The 12443-nt window shown below is 50.0% G+C and overlaps 1 protein-coding gene across 4 annotated transcripts in view; it reads right to left on the minus strand.

Moving 5' to 3' along the window:
- PKNOX2 (PBX/knotted 1 homeobox 2) overlaps positions 1-12443 on the minus strand; it is a 72584-nt gene that overhangs the window by 5639 nt on the left and 54502 nt on the right. Inside the window, exons 5-7 of one of the 4 annotated variants that reach the window (XM_040977156.1) lie at positions 12188-12317; positions 11629-11726; positions 10710-10829 (exon numbers count right to left, since the gene is read on the minus strand). The exons of 1 other annotated variant lie outside the window; for it this stretch is intronic. In XM_040977156.1, the coding sequence (XP_040833090.1) occupies positions 10710-10829; positions 11629-11726; positions 12188-12317 (348 nt within the window). The remainder of the gene's footprint in view (positions 1-10709; positions 10830-11628; positions 11727-12187; positions 12318-12443) is intronic. 2 more of the 4 variants (XM_040977157.1, XM_040977158.1) reach the window with 2 other exon arrangements.

Here is a 12443-nt window from a genome sequence, read left to right on the forward strand (position 1 = left end):
CTTCCTGCCAAGTGGAGATCTGTGAGAGGCAGCCTTGCCCCAGAGGGGTTGCCTGCTCCCTTGTGAATAAGAACACAACTCCTTCCTGGCCCCTGGGCCAGCGCCCACCACCTATCCTGGAACTGGCATCTCAGGAGGCAAGTGGCAGAGGCTGTGGGGGGAGTGGCAGCATTTGGTTCAGCCTTGGGAACAGGTGTGTCAGCCAGAACATTGCTGGCACTGCATGTGAGTGCTCATGGGAGCAGTCGAGCATGCACACGCCTCCAACCACATGACTCCTGAGGGCACGGTCAAAATAGTCCTGGCCTTTGGGCAAACCACGATTGGGTCAGTGCTACTTTTAGCATAATTGGAAAGGCTTGGGGCCAAGGACAAGAAGACGAATCCAATGAGATCATGGGAAGCTGCCGAGCCCCAGTAGCAGCTCTCTGACACTGCTCTGGAGTTGTAAAGAAGCATCTAGACAGCAGCTCTCTGCAAGACCATTCTGTCTTTAAAATGAGGTGTAGAACAGACCAGAAAATTCCAGATCAGGGCCAGTCTGAGGCCTTCCAGGACTAGATAGTGCTGTTGGGTCAGAGGGTTCAAGTCTGGTTTCACCTCTTAGCTGCTGTGCAACCTTGGACATCTGTTGGGTCGTGTCTGTCATCTTTTGCATTCTTAGGGTAACAAAAGGGCCAACATAATGGCTCAGTGGCTAAATCCTCGCTTTGCAAGCACTGGGATCCCACATAGGCACTGGTTTGTGTCCTGGCTGCTCCCCTTCCTATCCAGGTCCTTGCTTCTCGCCTGGGAGAGCAGTGAAGGATGGCCCAAAGCCTTGGGATCCGGTACCCATGTGGGGGACTTGAAGAAACTTCTAGCTCCTGGCTTTGAATTGGCTCAGCTCTCCACTGTGGCCACTTGGGGAGTGAACCAGTGGATGGAAGATTTTCTCTCTGTCTCACCTTCTTCTCTCTAAAACTGCATTTCCAGTAAAAAAAGAATACATACATATTTTAAAATAGCAACAAAGTGCCTCCTTCTCAGAGGTGGAGGGTGATTTAATGATTTGATACAGGGTATGAACAAATGCCCCTTGGCTCCCTCTGAGACACAGTTTCAAGTCCCCCAGGCACCACCTGAAGGGACACTGGGCGTCTCCACACAAGGCAGCTGTGGTATCCAGCGGGTGTGTCAGGACATCATAGTTACCAACCCCCCACCGAAGCCCCTCTGAAATATAAGCAAAGCTCCTTCCCACCTCTGTCTGACCTTCAACTTGTGCACAAAGGACTCCAAAGGCATCTCTGAGCAATGAATTCAGCCCCAGTCCTCCACATCAGCAGAGAGCTCAGCCATGTTGGTACCTAGGGCTTTGGCCACTCCTTTAACTCAGAACCCACCCTGCAATTGTCCTTCCAGCTCCGAGTCCATGCAGGTCTCCCCTTGAGGCTGGCCAGGTCTCCAAGCGAGCCACAATCCACAGTGAGCGGTGCCTGTCGCTGGTGAAGGGCCTGCAGCCTGACTCAGAATGGGGGCCTCCCACTCTCCACACCTGCCTGCTGATAGCCAGTGCTGCCCTGCAGCACCGCCCCCCTCAGGGATCACAGAGCATTGGTCATATGTGAGCTGTCATCCAAATGGCTCCTCCTTTTCTCTTCCCTTCAAGTTCCAAATGCTAACCATCCTCAAGGCATAGCCCAAATGGCAGCTCTTCTACCACACCCCACCAACCAACATCTCAAGATTGTACAGAGCCCTAAAGCCCCTGGATCCAGTGCCCTTTCCACCACTGCAGCCCAAGGATGGTACAGGTGTACAGAGTAAGGATGTTGTCAGGCCTGGGCAGGGCTTGCTGGAGTCTGGGGCAATGAGACTGCCCCGGCTATGTCCATTCGCAAGCACTCTGGTGAGTTTCCTAGCATTTCCTAGGGGAGCCATCTCTAAAACAGTGGCTTCTATCTCCACAGTACCACCAACCCGCTGCCATGGCTGAGAATATCTTTCTACTGGACATTCACCCAGAGGTCTACAGGACTGCCTCACACCTAGAAACCACTGCCACCACCACTCGCAGGGCTGGGCTGAGCTGGAGGGGACACTGATAGTGTCAGAGCCATCCACTTAAGCCCTGGCCAGGTTTCCTCACTGAATTTGCAAGGCAGCTAGAAGGAGGCATCGTTATTCTCATTTCACCCACATGAAAACTGAGCTCAGAGGGTTAAAACACTGGAGCCATCTGTTCCCACGGCTGAGATGCCTCCATCCTATATTGAAAGCCTGGGGCTGAGTCCCAGCTCTGCTCCTCACTCTGGCTTCCGGCTACTGCTCACCCTGAGGGTCAGCAGGTGATGGTCCAGTAACCGGGGCTGCCTCCATCATGGGAGACCTCGAATGCATTCCCAGTTTTCAGCTTTGGCTCAGTCCAAGTTGCTATGAACATCTGGGGAGTGAATCAGTGGATGGGAACTCTCTTTCTGCCTCTCAAACAAATACTTACCAACTAAAGACAAAGCAAAATAAAATCCAGACCTGGATTACTCAAGTAGCAAAGGACAGATGATGGGGGAATTGGGCCCTTGCATCCTTCACCCTGACCAGGGCACCTCTGCTCCAGGCTGCCTGCTGGGTCCTGGGCTTTATGACAAACTATTGATCATCACTGCCAGAGGCAGAGATTGCTGGCTCAAGTTTATGAAAAGGAAATCAACTTTGGAGAAAGTTAATTGACTGGGTTGAGGTCATACAGCAAGGAAAATACAGTCGGGACCAAGTGCAGTTCTGTCCCTGCCGTCAAAGCCCTTGCTTCTCACACTATAGCATGCATCTTAAAGCAACAGGCTTCCTCTACTTCTCTTTCCCACAGGGCAAAGCTCCCAGTGGCCTTCATTCCTCGTAAGACATGCTTCCTATGAGAGCTGCTCGAATAAACATGTCGCCTTCCTGGCTGCCCTTCTCTGGACACAACTGTCAAAGGACCTTTTGCAACCTGATGCCCAGCCCTGGACATTCTATTGTGGAGGTGCCCGCCCAGCACAGATGGCCAAAAGCCTCTCGCCTACACTGAGTCCTCCAAACCCCCTGGGTGTCTGTGTTTGTCTGATTGCACGTGATTACATCATGCATTGGCCTCCCCAGCTCTAGGTCCATCATTTTTTCCTCTAATTAAATGGCTCGCCCCCTGAGTGCTGACCTCATGTGTCATACCTGGAACTTGGGTGTTAGTGAGCAGCTGTGTTATTTGGAGCTTAGGTCACATTTTCCTATAGAAATAAGTTATTTTAAAATATGCTAGTTTTTCTGATTAGGCCTAAAATCGAATTTGGTTAAAGACTTGCATTCAGGTGAGAAGGGGTCCCAAGTGACCTCCCCCTCCCATTAGGGGAAGACAGAGGTGACACACCAAGAGGGGTGTGACATCAATGGCTCCTCGTCAGGACCTGGTGACAGTTTCTGGTGTCTCTCTCATCTCACAAGTTCTAGGGTCCTTGTGTATGCCAGAGGCATCATTCTGAACATGAAGGTCAAACTTGGGTGAAAGAAACTTTCAGTAGAGCCTCAAGAGAATCTGCAAAACTGCTTGCTGCCTCAGAATGTTGAGTTAGAGGCTGGTACTGTGGCATAGCCCATTAAGCCTCCACCTGCAATTGCAGCATCCCAAATGGGTGCTGATTTGTATCCTGCTTGCTTCATTTCTGATCCAGTTCTCTGCTAACACACCTGGGAAGAGAGCAGAGGATGATCCCAACTGCTTGGGTCCCAGCATTCACATGAGAGATCTGAAAGAAGCTCTGGGTTTGAGCCTCCCCCTTGGACTGGCTCTAACTATTGTGAACCAATGGATGGAAGAGCTCCCTGCCTCTCTCTCCATCTCGCTCTCTCTCCCTAGCTGTATCTTTCAAATAAATAAATCGTAAAAAGTGCCGAGTTACAGCATGTTCTAATCTTTACCCTCTACAAGCTCAGGCCTTCTTCCCACGAAGCCAATTTTTGCTGAGTGGGAGTAAAAACACAAGTTCAAACTAAAGGGTGGACGGATAATAGGCCTCGTTACAAGCACCTAGCTCACAGGGACAGAGTAATTCACAAAGGCGCTCTGATTAGCGGCATTTTGGTCTGTGCAATGATGTTTAAGGAAGATGTGGCACAGAAGATATCCCAGAACAACATGGTCCGTCCCCTTAAGTTTTTGTCTTTCTTTTGAGGGGTTCATATTTCCCTTCACGTATTCTTTGCTGAAAGTTTCAGGATTTTTTTTCTCTGCATTTTACTAGGCAGCGCAGACTTAGGGGACTCTCAAGGGGGAGCTGGGGACATTTGTGACAGTAACTGTGCCTGTGTCAGTACAGGGCACCTTCACACTGGTTCTTACTCCATCTCCACCACAGCCCTCCGAGCCGGATACTGTGATCCCATTCTAAACAGGAAACCAAGATCTAACAAGTTCTTGCAAGCGACTGACCCTAACTTCTCCAGTAGGATAGAGGAAGGCAGCCGCTATCCTACTGGGACCTTGGACCCAGTCCCTCTGACCAGCTGCATGTTTTGTGGCTTCCATTCTCCCTGTTTGTAAGGTGTGCCAGTGGATTCTGAAAATGGGTCTTTTTCCTTCCTTCCTTTTTTTTTTTTAATTTCACTTAGGAATTTTTGTCTGATACGTAAAAAATTACACATAAGTCTGGGGTACCATGTGCTATCTGATATAGGCATCCATATGTCACGTTCACATCTGTGTGATGTCTTGGACAGGACAGGATCTACATCATTTCTTCAGGATGCAATCCAATGCTTGGCACAGGGGAGGTAATCAGGCATGTAGAGAATTTCTGTGCATGACTGACAGTAACATCAAGACGCAGAGGCCACTGGCTGGACTCAGCCATCCTGTGTCCTCCATGGCCAGGAGCCCCGTTCAGGGCACAGCCTGTGCCTGGGTGTGCAGCAGATCTGTCTCCTGCAGCAGGAGTGTTCCCAGCAATGGATGCTTTGGGGCTGTAGGTGGGCAAGTGAGGAGGGACAGCTGGGACTCTGAGTCTCTAGTCTGAGGGGCTCAGAGTCACGTGGAGCACATGAATGCTCACAGCAGCCTCACTCCTAAGACAAAAACGGAAATAACTCCAATGCCCATCACCTGATTGGTGGATCAGCAAATGCATTCTATCCACGCAACGCAATGGCATTCAGCCACAACATGGAATGGAGTGTAGAGAAAGGCTAGAGTGTGGATGAACCTGGGAACATGATGGCACATGAGAGAAACCAGACACACAGGAGACCATACATGCTGTATGACTCCATTCACACGAACGGTTTGCAGCAGGCAAATCCAGAGACATAATGTGATGGCTGGGGACTGGTGGCTAATGGGTACGGGAGATCTCCTCGAAGTGATGCGATGAATCTATCCTAGCATTCGATGTTGGTGATGACTACACAACATTGTAAATACACCAAGAACCCACTGAGCTGCACAGTTTAGGAGGGTGATGTATACGGCATGCGCTTTATGTTTCAATTTAAAAAGTCATAGAGTAAAGGCCCTAGGTGCCTCTTGTGCACTCAGACTTTTGTGATGACCGTAGAGTGCACCTGAGGGCCAGCAGCTCAGTGTAGCTGGAGTTGGAGATGGCAGGGAGCAGGTGGGCCTGCCTGGGTGTCATGCCAGGCTGACGAAGGAGATGGATGAAGAAGGCGGTAGGAGACAAGGTCATGAGACTGTGAGATCTAAAAACTGGGGGCCATCAACATAGATATCCTGAACCTCTGGAGGATGGGGAGGCACTGTGCCTCAGCTCCAGGCTCCCCTCTGCTGCCCCTAGACTGTGTGCAGGGACTGAAGGGTGTCTGCAGTTTCCTGGGTCTACGTGGAGATCCACAGGCTGAGTGGATAAAGGGTAAGATCCTTGAGTCATGCAGATCAAGGTTCAAATCCTGGATGACCTGTGACTTTCTGAAATGTGTTACCTTTTTTGAGTGTCTGTTTTGTCATTGGTGAAACGAGGGTGAGACCAGTACCTACCTCCCAGCATGCTTGGGTGGATCAAATGACATGAAGCTTTAAAAGGTGTAGCAGAGTCTGGCACACCACAGCGGTGAATGCATAAGTGTCCCCTTGGCTGAATGACAGGGCTTGTGGGGCTGGTGTCCTCTCTAGGACCTCCCTGCGCACAGAATAGATTCTGCAAAGCTGCCCACAGATTTGGGTGGCAGCAGCCCAGAGACATGGAATGTTTTGGGTTGGAAATGAATAGAACTGCCTGTCTGATCAGGATGGCACTGGCTCCCAAGGCCAGGGGGTGGGGTGGGGCAGAAGCTGAGGGGGAAGAGTGGCCTTCCGGCCTCTATTCAGCGCATCTCCAGTCTCAGCAGGGAGGACCCTCTGCCAGGTTGGGCTTGCCATGACTGCTGCCAGCAGGTTAGCCTCTTGCAGCCGAATGCAATAGCAAAGAAATGTCACTGGATTCTGCAGGGACTTGGCAGCAGGTCGCTAATGGATGAAACCAGCCTAATCATGCTGCAGCGGAACAGACCGGAGGATCTAGAAGTTAACCTCCGTCTCAGGAGCTTTCTATCTTCAGCTCACATTTCTGCAGCTGCTAATGGCACACGACAGTGGAAAGGACAAGATGCCTCTGACACAGGACTGAAGGAACCACAGCCTCACAACTTGTGCCCGAGATGGAGAAAGAAGACAGCAGGAAAACCAATGCTGGCTGTCCAAGTGCTCAGAACTGGTCTCGACAGAGCTAAGTTTGCAGATTATTCGATGCTACAACAGTACGTACTTTGGAAATCAGAACTCTCAGATCCATGCAGAAGTATCAAGTAGGATCCTTGTTCTCGAGAAATTCCAGTAGGACTAACGATATGAGACATAGGTGTTTTACCAACAGAATGAGTAAGCAGTAGTATTGGCCAGTATATTGTCAGGGTCAAATGCTGCCAGAAGGCATTATAAATTGAAACAACAAAAGGACCTCGAATTCTCACAAATGTTGGGTCTCAGTCTCAAAAATTTGTTCTTCACCCACTGCTGTAGAAAATTCAGTAAGAATTTATGTGCTAACTATGCACAGGGCTGGGTTCTTCATAGATGTTCTCTTATTAAATTTTCACAACCATGGCAGGTGAGTATTACCTTTTTCTTCAGATAAACAGAATCACAATAATCACACAGTAATCAGAGAGACTTAATTCATCTCTGCCTGGCCTCAAAACCTGTTGTCTTCGTACAGTCCTGCAGAGCCTCTTTCAAGGAGCTGGGCTGGGAGGGACCCATGCGTGCCTGGATAGCCAGTCGCACTGGGGTGAGGCCCAGGCCAAGCTGTGCAGCCCTGGTCTGCTTCTACCCCAAAGTCTCCTGGATTTCTCCTTCTTCTCTTCCTGCCCCTCAATCTAGAAGCTCTGAACTCTTGATTCTGTAGGTTGAATAGACACTCCCTTCTTATCCCTTGAGGTCACGTGTTGAAGGCATTCTCTGAGGGAGGACTCTGCCCAGTGGGGAGTTTGTGTTCCTGGCAGCTGAGTGTGCTCCAGGCTAGAGACGATCAGGCAAGGAAGGGCAGAAAGCTCTCAGCACAGTCCTTGGCACAGCCCTGGGGCTTTTCTGCAGAGCCAACTCCATCCCTGCTTCCTCTCTGCTCTAGGCCCAATTACAGCCACTTCCCTCTTCTTCCCCCCTCGCTCCCTCTGCCATTGCAAGTCCCAGTGGACTGTGGCATGGAATGAAAAGACCTTGGACTATGGAGGGAGGCTCACGAGGAAAAGGAACTGAGATCCAGCGAGATCAGAGGTATCATCATGAGGGACCGTCATGGGGGAGCCGCAGGTGGGGAGTGGGAGGTAGCTAGGATGGGAGCCATGAGGCGGGTGAAGGCAGCCAGTAATGGGGTGTCGGCCTACACCCTCCTTCCTCCCACACTTGCCAGTGTCTCCCTCAGAAGTGGAGTTGGAGATGTGTTCCTATCAGCTTTCAAAATGAAATCTGCACCTAAGAGAATTATCTGTACCCCCATGTTTTTTGCAGCTGAATTCACAATAGCTAAGATACAGAATCAACCTAGATGCCCATCACCTGATGGCTGGATAAAGAAAAGAATGTGGCACATACACATGGTAGAATAATACTTAGCCACAAAAAAGAATGAAATCCTGTCCTTTGCAACAAAATGGGTCTAGCTGAAAACCATTATGCTTTGCGAAGTAAGCCAATCCTCAAAAGAGAAGCATTATATGCTCTCTCTAATCTATGACAACTATTACACAGAGCACCAAAAAAGGTAATCTCTGTGAGATTCACACACTGGGAATTAACTGCTATTCACAGCCTGTGTCTAAACACCTGAATAACAGTAGAATTTCCATTTTTTCTTTTTCCTTTTCCTTTATTTGTTATGTCAATATCTGTATATATTGGTATGTTAAGCCTGTTACTATGAAGCAAATGGAAATATCATTGCATTGTAATAACTTAGGAAAAAATAAGGAGAAAAATAAGGAAGAATAAAGTTAGGATCCCCTATGCTTCCAATTCTGTATCATGGAAAACCATAGAATCTACTCATTTTATATAATTTTTTAAAAAATAGACTGTTAAAAATACAAAATAAGACTATGCAAGCAAGTAAGCAGAGGTGTGAGGGTGGGAGAATGTCTTGGTTCTGTGCTGCTATTATAGAATGCCCAGGGCTGGGCACTCTCCTAAGAGAACTGGTCTACTTGGCTACCACTTCTGGGGGTTCAAAAGCACACAGTCAGCTTCTGTGTGGTTCTTACGAGGGTCCCATTGCAGATGGCATTCTGAAGGTAGAAGGGCATGAGGAAGGGGACTGGCATGGCAAGCAAGACAACCAGGAGGGGTCAGACTCACTCTTGTCTAACAACCTGTTCCTCTGGAAATTATCCCCTCGTCCTGGGAGACACAACCACCCAACCACCCAAGAGACCAGCTTTAATCCCTTTGTGAAAGCAGTCAGTTTCAGGCCCCTCCCACTGGGCCCCACCTTTTAAAGGCCACATCACCTTTCAAAACCATTCATGGGTGAAGTAAGCCTCATCATGGATGTTGGCAAGGATAAGCCATATTCAGACTTTAGCAGGGAGGAAAGAGAACCAGGATTTATGAAGCAGGGTCTCTGCAATTGTTCCATGGCTATAACCAGATGTTGGGGCCAAGCCTCCAGAGGAAGCAAGGCTTTGCTGCCTTGGAAGTCCACGAGCTCGCTATCACATCCATCCCCCACAGTGGTACTTGCCATGCCACATCCAGAAGACTGACTCCTCCCTAGAGAGGGGCTGGCATGTGTGGTGTGGACTCTGGGCTCAGGGGACCACAGAATCCATTTGAGCCAATGGGTTGTTGGTCAATTTGGAAAACCAGGGCAAACAGGAAACCTGGGCACGCTTCTAGAAGCTCTGGCCTGGACTTGCCCTTGTTCCCTGGCTTCATCACCCAGGTTCCCTGCCCAAATACATACCCATACTTACATTAACCTTCAGCCTTCTAGCTCTTCCTGATTTGGAAACCATAGTCTCTTGACCAGACAGTACTTTCAAAAGAATCTTTTATAGCCAGGCACTGGGGCAGCCCAAGCCCCCAGAATTGGACGGATCCTGAGGGAAGGGACACAGCTCTGGCCTCAGCAGTTTCTTGGGCCCTGTCCGTGGGACACACAGGCCACTGCCTCTGAGACAGAGTCCCTAGGACCATAGTGTGTCTAGACCACTACAGAGCTCTAGGCTTAATGGCTCTAGCCAGTCACATTCCCATTTCACAAGAAAGAATGCTGATGGATTGATCAATTAATTAACTTCCAGGATGTATCACCATCGGTCCTTCCCACAGCCCTCAGGCTAGTGTGTCCACAGTTGCTTTGCCTTTGTCCTGTGTCTATGTATGTATGAACTGCATCTCAGGGTCAAAAGCATACAGAGTTGAAAGGTTCCTATGGTCACTGAGTTTACTTCCCCTCCCTGACACACAGGCACACATCACACATACACATATATGCACACTCACACACACACACAGCTCTTTATTATCGCAGCAGCAGAAACTGTTGTTAGTGCATTACTATTTTAAAACCATTCCCAATCTTCAACCAAAGACTTGCCTTTTGCAACCAACATTGCATACAAATGTATAACTACCAAACATATGTACTATATGAACACTCCATTTAAATCCAAGGTATTGGACCATTTTACAAAGTGTCAACTGAAAGTCATCAATCGTGCCCCCACATTTCTGAACAAGTTAAGCAAGAAAGCCACTGCTCCCCTACCCTGGCCTCACACAGCTGCTCTGAGCCCGTGGAAAATGGACATACACCTTCTGCTTCCCCAGGGGACTCAAACTCCAGAATCCTGATAGAGAATTAATTTGTTCTTCCTCAGGAAAAGGGTGTGGTGGGTGCAGGAGGAAGGCGCTGGCCAGGAACCATAGCTGGACTCCACTTTGAAGTCTGGCCTGCTGTTGCACATCGCCCAGTGCTAAGTTCTTGTGAACGGGATTGTTCCCATTTCCTCTTCCACTGTCTCAGTTCTTGGAGACATTAGCAAGCACTCGAGAATGCTTGCTGATGTGGCCTCTGGGCGATGTCCCTAGCAGAAAGCTCTCGCCTCGGTCATGCCGCTAAAAGTCTGGAGACCGTAGCAGAACCCGGCACTCACACTGTTGGTTAATCACACCCCATGCTGCCACTCCATACCCCAGGACACACACTCACCATGAGATGCTGGAAGAGCCAAGAACGCATTATATTGGTGGCGTGCTTGGGTAACACTCCTCGTTTATTCTTGGACTTCTTATCCTCATTGTCCAGGAGGGAGGTGAGGTCAAGGTTAACCTTCAGGGCACGTGGAGAAAGAATCAGCATCAGCAGGCTCAGGGGCAGCAGCTGGGGGTCCATTGCCATGGTGCTGGCAGCTTGCCACCCACCCCCATCTCAACCCATCCCTAGGGCCCTGGGGAGGTCACCTTTCCCTTTTGTTTCACACCAACTCTTAGAGAATGGAGATGAGGACTGGGTTAGGGGAACAAAGAAGGGTGGAGAAGGAAGGGGGGGGAGACAAGAGAGGATGGAGAGGAAAGAGGGCCATGCAAAGGTACACAAGATGGACATGTGTCCTACACCAGCTAAAGGTATTGGCATTTTGTGGTGCTCTACGGTTTATGATGCATTCTTGGGTCCATCACCATAGCTAACTTTCACAGCAGCCTGGTAGGTTGGAAAGGCTGGATGTGGCTGAATTAGTCATCCTTGCATTGGTAAGCACTCTAAGGCTTGGAGAGGCTAGGCCACTTGTCCAAGACCAGATCCTAGGCCTCCCACTTCTTGGCCTCTCTATTCTTCTTTTGTAGGTGTGCTCTGCCCCACTGAGGAACAGAGTGCTGGGGCTGGGACCAGGTGTAGGAAATGCAGGGGACTTTGGTGGAACCCCAGGAGGCAAAAAATCCTGGATCTGGCGAAACCTTCCCAAGACCCCCCTCCCTGTATTGCAGGAGGAATGAGACCTCTTATAGGGCTAAATAGACTGGGGACTGTGGACTGAATGAGTTACTTGGGAGCATACCTAGCAGGTGGGAAGCAACTACAGTTACCCTCCCTGCACCCATGCACACATGTGCAGACCACACACACTCACCTGCGTGTTCTGGAGCTGGATGGCTCCCTGGGGGATTGCTTGGGTGACCACCTGACCCTGGGAGGTTACCATGGTAACCGGTTGGTATAAGGCTCCACCTGAGGAGACAACCATCTTTTGGGTCCCCTGCCATTGGCGGGAGGAGTGAGGGCAAGCAGGGTCCCCAGCTTCCTTTGCACTTCTGCTTGTAGCCCTTCTACCTAGGCGCCCTGGGGCATCCAGGCATATTTCTTCCACTTGTAGGGCAGGGCTGGAAGCAGGGAGTACTGTCCAGAGCCATGAGCAGTCTCTGGGGACACATGTTACAGGGAAGGGACAGTAGCCTTGCTTGGTCCTTGGGGCAGGGGTTAAGAAAATTCAACCTAAATATGTTCTAAACCATCACATTCAGGTCTTGGTGTGAACCACGCAAACTTACAGAAAGTTTGAGCCAAGCAACTGAGCAGGGAGCCCCTCCCCTGACAGAAGACACCCCTCCCATCCCTGGAATCCCCCACAAGTCACCCTTTTCCCACCAGGGTGCTCCCTGCTCTCCCAAGCACCCATTCCCTGCACCGACCTGACACGACTTGTGAGTTGACAGTTGTCATGGCGATGTTGCCCTGCTGGAGTGCTGAGGCTGGGACCACAATCCCTTGGGGGTTATTGGAGACTCCAGACATGGAATTGGGGGAATTCTGCAGGAGGTCCTGGCAGTAAGGGAGGTGTGGTTTGTGACAATGTCCCCAAGAGTTTCTCAGCTGCAGCCCTGAAGTCCTCCTTCCCCTCTTCCCTCCCAGCCTTCCCTCCTCCCTGTTCCTTTCCAGAAGGCAGTT

This window comes from Ochotona curzoniae, unplaced genomic scaffold (genome assembly GCF_017591425.1).
Source record: "Ochotona curzoniae isolate NIBS_2020 unplaced genomic scaffold, NIBS_Ocur_1.0 contig_2723, whole genome shotgun sequence".
Lineage (NCBI taxonomy): Eukaryota > Metazoa > Chordata > Mammalia > Lagomorpha > Ochotonidae > Ochotona > Ochotona curzoniae.